The sequence below is a fragment of the Diplotaxodon limnothrissa genome, linkage group LG7 (assembly GCF_057381915.1).
Source record: "Diplotaxodon limnothrissa isolate DT_005_m linkage group LG7, D_limnothrissa_male_GT1.1, whole genome shotgun sequence".
In the NCBI taxonomy this organism is placed as follows: domain Eukaryota; kingdom Metazoa; phylum Chordata; class Actinopteri; order Cichliformes; family Cichlidae; genus Diplotaxodon; species Diplotaxodon limnothrissa.
Window position 1 is genome coordinate 49593703 of NC_140602.1, and position 17974 is coordinate 49611676.

Consider the following 17974-nt stretch of genomic DNA (forward strand, 5'->3'; position numbering starts at 1 on the left):
GAACCACTGATACAAGGCAGGATGGATCTGTGCTTTCATGTTGCTTACAGCAGATTCTGACCCTACCATTTGAATGTGGCAGCAGATAGAGACTCATCAGAGCAGGTATTCCCCCCCCGATCTTGTAGCTTGTGTGATCTGTCACATCAGGTTCCTGTTCTCAGCTGGCAGCGTGGCATGCTGTGTGGTCCACCAGGTGTGGAACCTTGAAGCTGTGCCCCATCTGCTTCAAGGTTCAACATGTTGTGCGTTCAGAGATACCGTTGCTGTCCTGTGAACTTGAAATGTTCTATTCCATTCTAAACTCTGGCATCAACAACAGATTTCCACACAGAGAACTGCTGCTCACTGGATATTTTCTCTTTTTCTGACCATTTTCTGTAAACCCTAGAGATGATCTGCAGGAAATTCCCAGTAAATCAGCAGTTTCTAAAATACTCAGCCCAACACGTCTGGCACAACAACCATGTCCAAAGTCACTTCAATTCAAAAATCACCTTTCATCTTTATTCTGTTTGGTTTGAATGATTTCTACGTGCCTAAATGCAAAGAACTGCTGCCATATTTGCGTTAACAAGCAGTTGTGGAACTAATAAAAAGGCCAGGGAATGTATCTATCAGTTGTCACAAACAGCTTGCAGATATTCATTAGCGGCACCTGCTAATAGCCCAATCATTAAAATGGATAAGTACAACAAAACAAAGAAAAAAACTACCTCAACACACCACATCCTGCAGTGAGAAAATATATGCAGTTTATTGATAGATGCAAATAAGAGGCACACACACAAAATAATTCCAATCAATAATGCATTAGTCGTGAGTTCAGGGCGTGTTTTACTTTTCTTCCACATTAGAAACAGTCGGTCATGAATAAAAACCTGCGTGCAGGCTGTTAATGTGTTGCCACACTTTTTGTTTTAATATAATTTATAACTTGAAGCTTTCATGACACATAAAAAAGCCCAGCTGCTGCTGAATATCATGGAAATAAACAGAAATTCCAGTGACTACTACAAGATAACAACTTAAATCATAAATATCATCTTGTTTTTTTAACTACTGCTCATATTCATGGCTTTTTAAGACCTGCTTGGGCCCATTCACTTCTATTATCATCTGCAAATCACTGTACAAAACCCCCAAAAAAAAGAAAAGAAAAGAAAAGATTGTTCCTGTGAAAGGCCAGTTTCACAAAGGACAAATGGTGGGGAGTATTTACATTAGGCTCGAGTCACTGTAACAAATACAAAAGAACAAAAGGCACTGTGACAAATGTCAACAAACATTTAAATATATAATAAAATTGAGCGAAGGAGGGAAAAAACTGCATGTAGTAGAACAGTAGTAGTATTTTTTTCCAAAAGGCTGTGTTGATCATTTCCAAGTATACACAGAATAAAAAGAAAAAAAAAAGGATAATCCTGCAGTAATTCTGCAATACAGCACTATGTGCCCATGACAAAAAACATGAGAGTAAAAGGTGCAATACGGTAAAGCCTGCAGGTGACCTCACATTTCCATTAGCAGAGAAATTAGCCGTACAGGTTACATGTAGACAAAGTTAGCTGCACATGTATGTGCGACACAGCATTACTGACACAGAATTAGGTTATGAATTGCTATCCTGTCGTCAGCGCGTATAAATGTCTCCACTGACATATAATAAATACACAAAACACAGTGCCAAACATGAACTTTGGTAAGTGTATTATTATGAATACTGTCCATGTTCTTTTTCCCCCCTGATGCATCCACCGGGAGCGCGAGAGAAAATGAAAACAGATTCTAGTTGTCATGAGAATCTTTCTGATTATTACAAAATCAGTGGTGTGTTCACAGGTCTTTTTTATACTAAGCTCACTGTCGCAGGATACTGTTGGTATAAATTTAAAAAAAAGTTCAGACTGGACGGCTAGTTTGACGCATGGATCTCGTGCATGAAGTCGATCGAATACACGGGTGTGGGTTTTCTCCAGAGGATTGTGCCTCCTTATCCCATTCTTTGACATCATTGGTCTCTCTTGCACCTACAGTCGCATATAACTATGTTTTCGCCCACATGGATTTTTAACCCATAAGGTGAGCTTTCACTTTAGTGAGTAGAGCAGTTCAGCTGTATGGCAGAGGGACAGAGGGTGAGCTGAGGAGAAGTACTGACAGCACAGCCAGTCCTCCAGCTCTGCGTTCCTCTCTGGCTCCAGCGAGCGCTCGGCAAACTTCATCATCAGCAGCGCCCTTTTCACGTCGAGCCAATTAAGGAGACCCTCGTGTCGGGATCCATCGACAAAGTTTCCCCCTTGTCCTTGTCTCTCCCACTGCTGATCCATGAGGTCCTTCCTCGGTCCCCAGAGCAAGCTCTGCAATATACGCTTGGCCTCCTGGATGTGGATGCGTTTGATGGGGTCAGGTTGGAGAAGGAGCTGGGCCAGCCTCTGGAGGCCAGCTGAATAGAGGGAGACAGAGGGGATTGGAGGCAAGTCCTCACAGCGGTAGTCTTGTTCCTTCAGTGCTGGACTGACCTCGAACGGGTTTGGCTGGTGGAGGAGCTCATAGATCAGGATGCCCACCTGGAACTCATCAAATTTGCGGTACTGGGCTGCTGAGAGGATCTCAGGCGCCAGCCTGGCGTGGTCACGTTTGATGCGAGGGTCCACGTTGGTTGACACGGCATCCTCCGAGGAGCGACGCTTGGCCTTTGCGTAGTTACTGATCAGGAGCCGGGGAAGGTGACGCTGAGCCTCTGCACCGCTTGAACCATTACTGGAGCTGTTTTCAGTCTGTGGAGCGAACAGAGCGGGCCTGCGCTGATGAGGTACCAACAACAAATTTTCTAGGCAGAGGTCACGGTGCGTGACCCCATGCTCTTTCAAGTGCTCTAGGCCATTGCAGAGTTGTAGGAGGAGGAAGCATATGCGACGCTCGTAGACCTCTGGCTGAGCTTTGTGGAATGCCTCCCACTCCCGAACAAAGTCAGCTGCCGTCTGCTGAGGGATCTCAGGTGTGATGACCACCACTCGCTCTCTGTCTTCCGGCTGGCCCTGCATAGACTGAGGCAGTGGCGAAGCAGGTGTGGTTGGCTGGGAGACTTCATCAGAAGGCAACATGCTCTGGGGGACACAGGCGAGGAAGTGACCACAGTCCTGCTGAAGGTTGAAGTGAGGAGGCATGCTCTGCTGCACTGACAGGCCGTAGAGATGGCCCTGTTTGGCTTCAATGCTTGAACTCTTGCAGATCTGCAGAGGTATGTACACAAAGGAAGGGAGAAAGGGGTGAAGCAGAAAAGAAGAAAGGGACAAAGAGGGAGGGAGGGAAAATTCCAGAGACGGGAAGGGAGTGGAGCCAAGAAACATAAGAAAGGAATTCTTGTTAGTTAAGTTCCAAGGTCAGTGCTAATTCAGTTCCTGTTCCTATTCATGTGAAATCAGCACCCCTGATGGACATGTAAGCTCAAGCCTCAGCTGAAAAGCTTTCTCAAAAATACTTTTTATACCACAGTTTGGCAAGTTGATAGCAGTACCAGATTCTGTTGGGATGAAAATAAACTACTACAGCCCTCCAGTGTCCATTCTCAAACTGGTCTGTGTGAAATATTACATCAAATTTTTTAAACAACACCTCCCATTAAATTACATTTATTTTAAGTCTTTGATGGGACTGGTTTTTTTCCCCCAAAAATAATGATCTCGTCTTAGTGAGAAGGTTTAGGTGGCAATACAGTAAACAGCATTACATGTAAAAAAGCATGCTGACTTTTTGTACTGACTTTGCTTAAATGTACAAAATTATCGTTAGCACAGGGATGAGTGTCTTCTAAGTAAGTTTGTCTTGGCTTTGGACAACAGAAAGGGTTTGTCTGGACTGTAAACCCTGCCTGGAATGTAAAGATTAATCAGCCCAGAGATATTAAGCAAGAGTCTGGGCACCCAGGCTGTGGCAAAACACACAATACAAACAGCTGCTACATTGTACAGCACTAATGACTTTCGGGCAAAGATCACATCACCCACACCCTCCTTCCTCGTTATTTGCATTACATGCCTTTAAGGTTTGCGCTGTAGTGGGGCTATCCCATCTGCAGCCTTAGAACAAATAAGACTGCTGCCCAGTTTTAAGCTCCTCATCCTGTCCTCAAACTGTCAAGTACCTGCTTAAAAGTTCAACACCCACTAGGTCAACTGTACCTCAGACAACTGTAAGTTTTCACTTCTCTCAACTGGAACTGACAGTTACGAGCAAGCAAAGTCCCCGACTCTGTTACTATACACTTGCAGGTTATCTTCTGCACAGTTTTAACAACAAATGTTTTCCTTAAAATTTTCCATTTCATTTAAATGTTAGCCTTGCAAATCCAAGTACATTATATGAAAACCAAGAATACAAGTACAATAGGTGGTCAAAGTTTAAAGTTTACACTTCGCTAAAAGTAATGGATAAGCAGTAAAAAAAAATGGCAGCCAAAAAATGTGTAAGTGATTAAAATGAATGAGTAACTATCCAAGTGATAAAGATACAGCTTGCTAATGTTTGGCCAAGAGTTGAAACTACTAGTTAATATTTCAAATCAAACTGATTTATGAATACATTTGCAAACTGTTGTTCTGAAACATGGCTAGCAGTGAATCGTTAGCTAGCAATATGGATTAGCAGCTGACTAGCTAGGTAAAGTTGAAAGTGTTAACAGGGCATATACTGGATAAATGGGTAGAGTTGGTGACACCATCCTTTGATATTAATATTTGATAAATAGAGTGCTGCTAAAAGTATCACAACAACAGTCCCCTCAAGGTGCTTTATGCTGAAAGATAAACTTTACTATTAGCCTATTGCAAACCCCCAACAATCAAACGACCACCTATGAGTAAGCACTTGGCAACAGCTAGAAGGAAAAACAGGAAGAAACCTCCAGGAGAACCAGTTTTAGAAGCCATCTGCCTTGACCGGTTGGGGGCATCCAAAAGTAGCCCAAACCAGTTTGAAATGAATTCTGCTGAATATATATTTAAAGATAAAACATGTTATATTAAAATAGTTTCGAAGTATGTTAGGGGATCCAATGAAAAACATTGGCAACCACTTGTTTAAACTATGTAGGATATTATTAATAATATGAATACTGTAAACTGTACTGTATTGATGATCCTACAATCCCATTTTAATGAGAACCCACTTCAAAAGAAGTCAGAGGTAACTGTTATTTACATTTTTATTTTTTAGTACCTCCCTATTTATCGTTTACTCTCCAAACAGTGCATCAAAGCTGTGTTCAGTTACTGACAATCTAACTGAACTACTGCTTTTTCATGTTAGGTGTGTAGAAAACGGCACTGAGGCTTTTATTTTGAAGTAGTGACAGGAAGCATAACAGGTTGCACACCTGCCACCCTTTCCCTGTTTTGCAGAAAAAGTGCTTGGGTGCTCACAACAACAAACAAAAAGCTAGTTGTTCATTCGGTTGCCCAGTTAGTCTTTTTGGGTTAATTCTGATAAAGTGCTCACAGAGTGTGTTGCGTGCCTGGAAAGTAAAACATCTCTCACTTGCAAATGAAGCTCAGTATTTAGGGATTACCTTTACAGCGTAGGAGCTGCTGGGGTCTAAGGCACAGGCGGCAGAGTAGTATACAGCGTCTCCTGCATTGCAGCTGGGCTTGCTAGACGTGAGCCTGAACAGAGACCAGTTGCTCTCTTCAAACCTCAGCGGGTTCTTCTGTGAGCGAGTGAAGTGATCTTCACATTTTAGAGCCAGGCGCCGCAGAGACTCAGCATAAAGCCCGCCCAGTTTTGAGTACACTCCTTCTCTACTGTCGATGTTGCTCAGAAGGGTCTGGAGCTGCAGGCTCGAGCCGAAGTTTGGCGCTGAACCTGGTTCTGCAGCTGAGAACGGCACGCTGAGCTGAGGAGAAGATAAGCAAGTGATGCTGCTTCGGCAGTGCACGCCCAGCCGACCATGAGTCTTGACTGGCTCGTCCAGCGTCCTGGACCTCAAGGCTCGTCCCAGGGGGGCGTGACAACGTTCTAGAGACTCACTGGAGGAGAAAATGGGCCGTGGATCAACGGGGCTGGATGGCAAACTGGAACGGGAGCTGGCATCAGCGGTCCGGCACACATTGCTCTCTGAGCCGGTAAACGGGAGGCGCGGGTACGCTCGAACGAAAGGCTTTCCGTTTCCGTCGGGAGCGGACACGGTGCGGCTGGCCATTTTTTTCTCTGGGAGTGGAGGCGGCTGCTTACTCGGGCTGGTAATGGAGGGAGGGTTAGGAGAACCTGGAGCTGAAGCCACTGGGCTTCTAGGAAACGGAGAAGAACAAGACATTCGTGTAGCATCCTGAGAACCTATGGAAGAAGAAAAAAAGACGTTAGCAGGTCTACCAATTAAATTAAAACCAAACTCACAGACATAACCAATGAAACACAAACTGTGTCAACTTGGGAATTACAGGCTTCCACATGCACACAAACTAATACAGACACAAACAGAGAGAAATGTCTCTTGGCAGACTTTCGTTTTCCTGCCTTTGTGGATTCACACAGTGTATCCTTTGTGTCTGTGCGTCCTTCTAAGTTAATTTTCCTTAACAGGATTCCCTGATAGAATATTCCCAGGTGACAGCTGCAAATCTGATTTATCTACTACGCCCCTCATGTCACTGCGCACTGCTCGGCTATAATATAAAGACATACCTTGTTTCTACAGAAGAACTGGAAATTTTCCACAATCCAGGGTCCATGGTGACAGTCAAAACATCTTCCACCCAGTTATGAACCATTTATCAATTAAAGACTTAAACTTGGAACCTGACATTACACCAGAGAAGACTGAAGATATTTAGATAATTGTGCGGTGCAGTCTTCAAGAACTGCTTTCGCAAGGGGGGGTGGACAGTAAAGGTGGGTGGGGGGTGGCTCTAGGATGTAGCCGAGCCCTTTTTCCCCTCGTTATCAGAGTCCATAATTATCTCTTCAAACAACATTGCTCAGGAAGTTGCAGCAATTACAAGTGTCTGAGTGCCACCGAGGTTTAAAGCTGATACGTGAAGGATGACGACAGTTTCCAACGCGAGGACAGATGCCTCTCATTCTGAGCCATGTCTCAGGCTAGAAGACCGTGAAAAACGTGAACTAATGAACCCGTTACAACAAACTGCATGTGCACTGCATGCGAAAAAAGGAACCAGGGACAAGCTGACAGCCACTAACTGTAAATCCCTGCAGAGCTTCCTTTCCTTGTTTCGATGTTGCTGCTCAGGTTAACTCTGAACAAAGTGCACCTTTATGGTTCGCAGTCATAAAAGAGCAAAACAACTTCCACGGATACCCAAGTGTACATGTCAGAAAATTCACTGACATTGCCATGTAGATATGTCATGCTCGTTTCAGTTGGATTACACGAATGTTTATTACTGCTATTATTATTTTTATTAACTGATTCAGTATGAGCTGCTTACCAGTGTCAGTTGCAGCCAGGTTGTCAGTGGAGGCCATTGGGAGGCTGGAGTTGCTCAGGCCCCGTAGAGACGAGGTAGGGCTCTCTACTGACCCATGTTGGCCACAGCGGTCCATCTCCATGTTGCTGCCACTCATCCTACCCACTCTGTCATGGAGAAAACAAAAAAGCAGAGATAATGTTACACAACTTGATTTTTTACCATTTACTTTTCTACAACAGGGCCCGGTGCAGTGTCTCGAGGCAGTCAATCTGCTGATCTGCAGCAGAAATGGGCATTTTTCTTGCATGCCCGTTTGTAAATGTGGAACCATCCCTCTTCCTCTTGCTTGTTTTACGCCTGCACCATGCAATTAATAAACCTGCGGGAAGGACGACATCATTTCAGATGAAACGATGAATAAGTCATGTCAAGTTTCACTTCTTTGTTAGGAGTGCAACGCTTCCTGATTCAACGTTGCCTCATAATTGCAATAAACAAGCCTTGATGAAAAATGTACTGCCAATCACATCGGAATCTAAAAGTGAGACTGAGCAACTGCTGCTGAGCGTTAGCCCCTCTGTGTCCACAAGTGGCAATAAGAGCATAGGTGCAAACTGGATTTCCCTACATTTAGTTGCATTTTCCTAATTTATGCTTGTGGCTAGGGACTCAGAGTTACATTAATGACTAAAATCTGTAAAAGAAGAATAAATGCGAGGACCTCTCTGGTTTTTTATAATCTTTTTAAAAACTGCACTATGGTTCCCAAATATAGCTTCAACTAAAGGCTACAAATTTAAGCACAAAGTACAACCAAAGTTCCTCCTGTCCATTTGCCTGATTACCTGACCATCTAACCATTGTGACTGCGTCTTATAATGCTAGTGAAAACTGTTCATGAACACTTTCTAATAAATTTGACCAATTAGGGTGACTGACAGCTATTCGCTCTTCTCATTACAGCTGCTAATGGCTCAGGGAAGCAGGGTCCCATCCCTCCCCTTCATCTGCCCCTCTCCGTCCTCTCCTCCGTCACAAAATGACTCCTCTATCCATTTATCTGCCGGCCCCTGACTTCAGTTCCACCATAAATTAGGAGAAAAAACAGAGGAGCAGAGGAGAGAAGCACAGGGGGGAGACAAAGGGTTAGGTATTCTCTGTTGGTAGTTAGCTAAAGGATTCGCTATCATTTTACAGACAAAAGAGGCCATGATGAAAGGCAGTGGAAACGCTGAGGCGCAGGAGAAATGGTAAAAGCGCAGGGATTATGAGCGAATGTGCATGTCTGCGCCCGTGCATGTCTCGGTCTAGATCTCTCCGATTTGTATCCAAAACATGAGATTTTCCTATGTGAAAAAAAATAATGGCACTGATTTATACTGGAGGATGAGCATGGATAAGCAAGCTTCTTTAGGAGAGGCACGCAAGGAAGGAGATACAAGCGTTTAGGGTGGTACAATATTTGTCCTCATTATTGTTTGTTCCATTAAATGCACATAAATGTTTCAAGTGAAGATTTTTATTGCTGTGAACACTTGGTATCTGCAGTTTGAATTTAATTTAATTTAAAAGCCCCCCACACACACACACTTTATACAGTGTTGTATAAAATGCACATTATGCACCAAAAGACAACATTTTTTCCAAGATCACCGTGACTAGAATGTCTGATTTTAGACTAAACATCTATTAATAACCTTGGTTTCTCATTTCCTCTGAGTAGATCTGATCAGCTTTCCAGCAAAAAACAAAGCTTACTTGAGATTCTCTTATTGCCCCAGTGAATCGGACTGGCGTTGCAGCCAACTAGCTAGAGATAGCAGTGTAACAGTGTAAAATGAGACATAAACCAAACTGCAGCAGTGTTGTTGTTGTTGTAGGTTAGCCTAATTGAACTGATTTCACTTCCCGACTCTTACTTAGGACGTTCTTTGTGGTAATCACATAAAATGATGCAGTGGGAGCGAAAGCATGCACACGCTTTGTATGTTTACGTGCAAAAGGTCACATGCTCACCCATGTACAAATATACTTGGATTTTCAGGGCCATTTCATGTAGAGATGTAATCTTTTAGTCACGGGCTTAGCTGGTTAAAGAGTATTAAGAATACACCCGATTAATTCATAATACACCGTCCCTCCTTTATGTATGCTGCAGGAAGCAGAGGTGGTAGCAGACACACCATGCAATGAACACAATCCCCGCAAAGCTTGCAGTGTTAGTTTTTATGAGTCTCTGCCAGAGAGGAACGGATTGAACTCTATCTCTGTGATATTATGGACAATATAAATATCTCATGTCCTCCTTTAATATAAAGACTCACAGGAGGTAAAAAGCTGTATATTGCATTTCTGTTACACAGGGTTATATTTTCTCCCGCCTGTTGTGCAACCTCTACATGTTCCAACAGAGAATAAAGAGACACATTGTTTGCCTCCAAAGACTGTAGGACAGTTACCAAGGCTGTACAGTTTTATAAACCAAAGATCCATTAATGTTTGACACAAATCCTTGCTATCTCTTGCAGACTGCTCCAGGCCTACCTTGTCATCATTTGTCAGCCTTTTCCCCCCTTTTCTTATTCACCGCCGCTCAGCTCACGTGTTTAAAAAAAAACCCCAAAACAATCTTTGAAATGCAACTCTGTCGCTCCTCCTGTCTAAGAATGTAAAATCTATTAGAACTATCAAGCTTTTCATCTTACCACTTCTTTCTACTGTACCAGCGAGACTTGTTAAAACAGAGAATTAGATCAAGAAAGTGGAAAAACATTACATGAGATTAGAAGAAGAGCAAATGGCAGTTTGTAAAAGAGGAAGGAAACAAATTTGACCACATGCAATGCTACATCTAAATTTTGGCATCTGATGGAGATGTGGGGGGAAAGAAAGAGAGAGAAAAGCAACCTGAAACACAAACTCTTCACCAGCCTAATGACATAGCAGTCCGATTTTGTGTCTCACTGGTGATGCAGGAGAATAATTTGTCGTCAGGTGCCTACCTCATGCTGAGGTCCTTGCTGGGCCGGTTGGTACAAAATGCCCCTGGATCATGCTAGCGGCTCCCTAGAGCCACGGCGTGTGTAGGTAACACAACCCTGGTGCCACACGAGTAATGTGTGTATTTAAAGTGTCTCACAAGAAAAGCAACAGCATCCATTAGATGCGGGGAGTTAAAGCGCCCACATTTCTAATTTCATTCACCTACGAGTTCACTTTAGAAAAGCCTTCAAGTCTGCCAGACTGCAACAAGATGCTATCTGTTGTGCAGCAGAAAGGGGATCAGGAAGGCTTTGTGCAGGGAGGGGCAGCAATGCTGATCTATAAAATCTACTTCTATCTGTGGCAACTGATCGCCAGGCTGGAACAGTTTGGGAGTTGCCCCGGGGGGCAGCAATCTGTTCACTAAAGCCCCTCCCTCTTTGGCAACATTTACACACCAGTTGACACGCCTTCCTTGTTAAGGAGTAGGCTACTTAATCATGCACACTCATCCATGACGTAGGCACATGCACAAAAGCGAACACCTCCTAGGCCCGACCCGACATATAATCCATTGGATGACCTGTTACATGGAATTAAAGAGCAAAATCTGGTGTTTTATGCCGTGATCAAAGGCTCTGAGAGCCAGATTCTTTTAAACCATCTGTGGATTTTAAATGATTCAGAACTTTAAAATGCTCCTTCAAAGGGGACGTGTACTCATGTCTTTGAGTCGGGAATGTGGAACTACTCTCCAGTACTGTGTCTCCAGTAGTGACCAGGGTCGCTTACTGCTTAAACAAATTAAACCCACTGATAAACTTGGAATGCCACAAAGCGAGAGCTGTCACTGACTGGGTAAAGGCGTGTTCCCACATGTGTCCCAACAAGGTTTTTTTTTATCAGCGCAGAATGTTGGCAATGTCATAACAGCAAAAACGGTTCCTTCCTAGAATTACCACAAACATAAAGCCCCACTGAAATGTGATCAGCGGTCTGTGTCGTCTTCTGAGCTTTGGCCGAATCTAGCTCAAGATGAGAAAACGCGTGCTTACGTAGGGGAAGTCACATTGTGTGTGTGTGGCTTGCACCTCATTGCACTGTTATAGACAAAGCAAAGTTTATTTTAAGGGGGGAGGGGGTTCATTTGATGCTCTAATAACTTCAACACAGAGCCTCTTCTCTTTTTCTTGTTTGGAAAACTGACTCAGACAGCACAATGTATTCTTAGACTCACGCAACTTCAGTTTAAGGCAACTGTGCATTTTTTTATAGCTTACATATGACTGGTAAAACCAGGAGTGTGCAAAGAGGAGCATTCATCATTTTGCATATATAGCACATGATGTAATAAAACGTGATTATCAAGCCATACAAATGACCAGCATGTGGACTTCAGCAGAAATATCGTACACACAAACAAACAAACAAACACACAGTACTGTGAAAATTTCACCTCTGGTCTCATTTCTTTATATTTTTCTTCAAAGAAGTCAGATTTTCTTGGAATGTTTTTTAAGTGGTCTTGAGCAATAGTTCTCTGGGCTTTCTGAAGTTTTTCAAAGTTTTTCTTTGGATAGTGGCTGCTTTAAAAAAAAAATCATATTTAGTCTAGTCCTTGCATCTGCCCATTTTCTGAGTAATGCTTTTTTTTGGGTTTTGTTTATTGAACCTCTTAACACGGACTTATGAATCACTGAAGGATGAAAAAAGCTCTTAACACAAAGGATGTGAACCAGTGTTGTTTTTACATATAAGAGAAAACTGACCAGGGGGCCCATTTTAAATTGGATCTTTGTTACAGACATAATTTGTTTCCATTCCTTTAGCTGATTGAATCTATGAAACTCACAAAAATAACACATTTTGACAGACATACAATAGTATTTTTCGCACCAACAAAGTGATTCCCAGAGAGCTATCAGCTTGAATTTGGCACTTCTCAGCATGTGGTGCAGTGTGTCCTTAAAATATCTGAACAGCACCTGAAACTCATGTCTTTAAAGAGTGAGAAAAATCTATTACGGTCCTGAAAAGGAGCTGAGAGATGTATTTGAGCCTTTAGTTGATCCAAAGTACTGTTCACTAAAGCCTCATCAGAAATAATTTTAGTGGACAGGTGGCTGTCAAGAAGCCATTCATGCAGAAGGAAATTGGGGAAAAAGGTGGAGGTATGTCACTTTACATAAGAATTTGACTGAAAATCAGGTCTTGGAGCGACTAATCCAAATGTGAAAATTCTGATTCAAACCACTGTCAATATGTACCAAGGACATAAGGAGAGATGCAGAACAGTGACTGGCTACAGTCATCTGTAAAAACATGGTGGAGGCTCTGTCATGGTTCGAGCATGCATTTCAGCCAGGGGTGTTGTAGATCTTGTCAAAACTGATGGAATTATGAACACAGAAAAATGCCATCAGATTTGGACCCACTAGCATCTGACTGACAAAGATCCCAACCACAATACAGTAAAATGCCACCAACATCCAAAGAAGAGCTTCGACAGTCTTCCAGGAAGCCCAGAGAACTATTCCTGAAGACTACTTTCGTGCCTAAGAGAGTTCAGGCTGTGTTAATGAATAAATATTGGCTTTCACGCTTGTTAGAAATCTTTTATATAAGGCTTGTTTTTGCTGTGCACACTGTATTTTCATGCATGTTTAAAGATTTCTCCCAATTTTCTATTAAAATATAAAGAAAGGAAGGGCTACTCAAGAGTTTTCCACAGTACTACAAATGCTTTTTGCATTCATCGTCTACAGTGGTGCAGCCAAAACAAATTTACAGTAACTTGACATAGCAGCGGGCTACTTAACAGACGTACTTTGTGCATTAATTACAATTGAAAAAGGTCACGCTTCTAGCATGAATAGAACAAGGCGTGCATTAAGGAATATTCTGCAAGAGTCTGAATGATCACAAGGCATTAGAATGGAGGCTGAATAATGATGCTATGAAAGGAGAAGGCACTGCGAGTTTCACACTAATGACTGCAGTTAGATACTGTATCTGCACATATGTATGGTCACAGACACCGAATAGTGACTTGCATGACATAAATGCATCAGAACTGCCTTTGTGGAGAGCATTACATTAGGCCTAAGTGGATGTTATAAGTGCTAAATTAAATAATATAATCAAACCACAGTCCCAAAAATCCTAATGCAAGTCACTGAGACAAAACAATAGAACAAGTATTTGCTACAACAGGCAATCCACATGTGATAAACCTGCGTTACAGTTAAACTGTATTACAGTATGTCAACAGCTTACCTCCATATAATGCAGTATCTATCACACTTTTTCACTGCTGCCTTTGAATAAACAATATTTCAGTTCCCCTGTCCTTAAGCCACGTTGTGCATTTGTTTGTGTTACATGTTTGGATATTAGATGATCAGCTAAAAGGATTTCGTGCCTGTGATGTTTTCCAGCTACTCTGAACAAAGTTAGTGAACACCTTCTGAGATATTTTGTGTTTGTTGGTCAACATGAGTGATGGAGCAGTGTCGTTGCCTCAGATAGGCTCAGCCATCTTGCTACTATTCTGCCATTGCTTTTGACAACACGATTAACTGAAAAAGCAGATTTAGTAATAAAAAAAAAGTCATAGATCTTTCTGAGATCTGCTGCATTGCTGCTCTGTCCTGTTCAAGGGTCAACCAAATGTGTGACTGTAAAACAAAAACAGTGCTTTGCTATTCTTACCTGTGCAGTTTCTTGGGTGGGGGAGGCGGTGGATTGGGGTCATGGCTGGTAGCTCCCTTCCCTGGTGCCAGCGGCTCTGATGAGCCACCATGCAACGGTTGCTTTGCCGGCATGCTCCCGTTATGCTTGCCCTCCGCCTCTGCGCCGTTGCCCTTAGTTTCCCCCTGATAGGCACCATTGTTAGTGGCAGCTGGGGGGGCCGTGCCTGGCTCTGTCAGCGGAGGGGGGCCGCTGTGGGCCTTCGAGTCCCTGGCCTCCTTCCAGACAGCAGCACCATTGACTACGCCTGTCACCCGAGAGGTTGCCTCAGCACTGGCGGCTAACTTTTTCTTTTCAGTCTCTTTCCGGTCTCTTTCTTCCTCCTCCTCCTCTTCCTCAATGCGGCAGTTCCAGCCAGAGCTGTGGTGGTGGGGCTTGTGCCATCGCTCGGGCGCTGGGCTCTGGTTCTCAGCAGTGACCTCTTTAGTAGAGACGAAGAAAAGCATGGGGAGTTCAGTGAGAGGGACGGGAGATGAAACAGACGGAGAGAGGCTGGAGGTCAGTAGTCTGGGAAGTTCAGGAAGCGGGACTGGAGAAGACATGGACGATGAGAGGCTAGAGGTGCCCAGTTTTGGGGAGCGGGTGTTCCTCTTTGGAGGAATTGGTGGGCTGGACTGGGGCTTGGGGTGCAGAGTAGGGGCACAGCCTACTTCTGTAGCAAGAGAGCCTATGCTGTGGCTGGGGCTGGGCCAACGGAAAGCAGGACTGCTCTGGTCTTTACGAGCCGTGGGGCTGAAGTGGCACTGGGTGCTAACAGCCGAATCCGGGCTGCTCAAGTAGAAAGTTCTGTTGTTCTCCTCCATGTGAGCAGCCATTACAGTGATGGTGGCCCGCTGACTGTCTCCTGAGAGGTCATGCTCAGAGCTTAGGGACTCCTCAGTCTGGTTTGGGGACTCCGGTTGAGATTGCAGTCCGTTTTCTTGCTGCTTGCGCTTTTTCTTAGTGCTCTCAGCATAAATTGGCTCTGAGCTTTTCTGTCCACTGAAAAAGGTGGGAGTTGACTGTGGGCTACCCATAGATGGTGGGCTTTGGGGGCTCCTCGAGCTGTCTTTTCTTGCTCCTGAGCCTGAGCCTCCAGGAAGTGAATCTGTGCTGCTACGATAAGAATAAGAGGAGTCTGATAGGTTGCTCTGTTTGGACAGGATGTGACAAAGAGATTTAGGGCTAGCAACATCCACACAGGAAGTGGTAGAAGTGCTGGATGTCTTTGTGGTAACACCCGTCGCACTCCCACTGCTCATACCATTGCTGTGGACTGTGGCAGGGCTAGTAGGGACAATATCCAGTGAAAAGGGTATCTCCACAGCTGCCTGTTGACATTCTTGATAATTCGACCTGGTAGTCACAACATTTCCATTAAAAGTGCTTTTGGTTCGGAGAGCGGATGTACTATTCTGCTGCCTGCAGGAGTCTTCATTGGCATTTTTCTTTAAACTCTGAGAACCTCGACCCTCCTCCTGGGTAACATAGATATTGCTGATGATCTTAGAGTCAGTGGGCAGGATAGTGGGGGACAAGGGAGTCAAAGAGAAGCAGTTGTTGCAGTCTTTCTTGGCGTCGGGACTCTGAAGAACTGCGTCTCTGTGGGCCTTATTGCAGCCGCTGTTATCAATGTAAAGAGACGACAGGTCTAAGAGCTGCTTGAGGCGCAGCCTCTCAGTTGGGCTCTTTGTGTTTTCCTCCTACAAACAAACATGAACACACATTACCAAACACACATCCAGCTGACAAAAAAATAAATAAAAAATGGAAACATTTGAGAGGCTCACCTGCTCAATGTTCATGTTGACATCTGCAGCATCGCTGGTGTCGAGGCTCATCATAGTAGGTTTCACAGCTATCGTCGGCTTGCTGTAGGGTGAAGGCGCAGTCACTAAAGCTTCCTCATCACCTCCCGGGCTGCTCTTCAAACACGCAGCTGGTGCGCCGCCATCCCGGAAGCCAACGGTCTTGTGTGCGCTGAACGGGTGGAAGCAGTTCTTACAAGAGCCGGGTTTCCACACGTGTTCTGCAAAGTCGTTGCACGCTGACATCTTGGGTTCGCTAAATCCGGTTTGGTCAGAGGTGGCTCTGGAAGTATCTGGTAGATGCAGGATGACCTGTCATGGCTGATTTTGCGACACGGGGTGTCGGTCGTAGGGCAGCATGTAAAAGGCAGAGAGAAGAATGAAGCACAGGTTTTTGAGTTAGACATATGGCCTAAAAGTGATTACATTAAGTCATAATAATAATTCCACATGTCTTTGTCACCAAAAAAACCCCCAAAAAACAAAACAAAAAAAAATTGATGTATAAATCTCACCCAGCCCTTAAGTTCTTGTCTGACAGCTCATATCTCTTTTGCAGTGCCCGGAGAAAAGGTATCAGACTGTTTTTATTAATTTTGCCTTTAACCTAACATATGCATGATCTTCTGCCATAAATCCTAACAGATATTAAAAAAAAAACAGTGAAAAGTTCAAGCATCTATTTAAAAACTCAAAGACAAGGAGGCCCAGGCTGACAAGTGTCTCTGACTCCATAGAAGACTTGTTAAGACTCAAGTGTCATTCATGGATGTAACTTGAGAAGACCTGATGCCTGCGTGCACTGCATGTTCCCATGCCCTCTTAAATTAGAGGGTATGTGGTTTCTGTTCAACCAAAGGGTTTTGCCGATGTGAGCCTGGCAACTTAAAAGCCGTCCGGAGCCCTCCGCAGCCCCCAGCGTGCTACCAGAAGACGGAGGAGCCTCAAGCATCCCGGAGGTCGGAATGTCAGGAATGTCTAAAGGCGCAAGTCTCACCAGGGTGAATCTCACACCCACGATGACCCCCCACCCCCCTTCTCTCTTCTACACATGAACACACAAACAACATGTGCGTCCTACACCTCTCACAAACACAACTGAACCACGCACCTCCTTCCTCTCCCTCGCTGAGCCCCATTTAACTGGGCCGACAGAGAGAAGATCAACACCTTTTCAGAGAGATCATTTGTTTCCTCGCAGCCGGGAGCGGGGTGGGGGTGTGTGTCTCTATTTATGCTCCTGACACAGCTTTAATTGCCTTTCAACAAGGTGATGCAGTGACATACGGCCACATTAGCTCGCTATTTAAGATGCACCGGCTGGAAAACAGCCGTAAGAGGCAGGAGGATCCACAATTCCTCTTATGACTGAGGAAAGTTCTCAGCTAACTTGCGACTCATCACAGAGAAACATTAGAGCGACATCAAGCATTAACGTAGCCATGGATTGAAAAATACTTAATAGAGGTTAGGCCTATTAAGACTCCAGTTAATTCTTGCTTTATGACCCAGTAATGCCACAGGGTATGACGAGTGGTCCCGCTGGCAAAGATAAGATGCATGTTTACATTTTTCTTTGTTCTGTCTGACTCAGTTCATGCAGGAAGGCATCCGCTAGCTCACTGTTTGTTTTACCGTTCCTGCGACAACAGAGGAAACTGCAGCTTGGCCAACATCTTACAGCCTCGTGCATGAGTCATGCGGATAGATGACTGATCAGAGGCGCAAGGGATTATTGGGCCACTGGTTCTCGAGTGCACAGACCTGCTGCCAGTCAACTTTAGTCTCTGCTAAGAGAGTCGCAATCGTCCACGCAGGATTTTCACCTGAGACCACTTCTGGCACTCGTGTCTGCATTTGCACAGCAACACTGGGACACAAATGAAGCTGCACACGGTTTTGGTTATTTTGGCTCTTGTTGGCATGGTCAGAGCTACTTGTTTTAACAGAGATAGACCCTGTGGTCTACATTCCCCACACCTTCTCAAGTTCACCGTTCAATTTCTCTCACTTCCCCTTGCTAAAAGT

At 44.2% G+C, this 17974-nt stretch overlaps 1 protein-coding gene across 1 annotated transcript; it reads right to left on the reverse strand.

Moving 5' to 3' along the window:
* Positions 1–741: 741 nt before the first annotated feature.
* Positions 742–16217, reverse strand: prag1 (PEAK1 related, kinase-activating pseudokinase 1). The gene is made up of 5 exons (XM_085358333.1): positions 15929–16217; positions 14121–15841; positions 7446–7591; positions 5570–6333; positions 742–3236 (listed from the first exon to the last, which is right to left on the reverse strand). The coding sequence occupies exons 1-5, from the start codon at positions 16190–16192 to the stop codon at positions 2091–2093; spliced, it is 4041 nt and encodes a 1346-aa protein (XP_085214459.1). The 5' UTR covers positions 16193–16217; the 3' UTR covers positions 742–2090.
* Positions 16218–17974: the final 1757 nt, after the last annotated feature.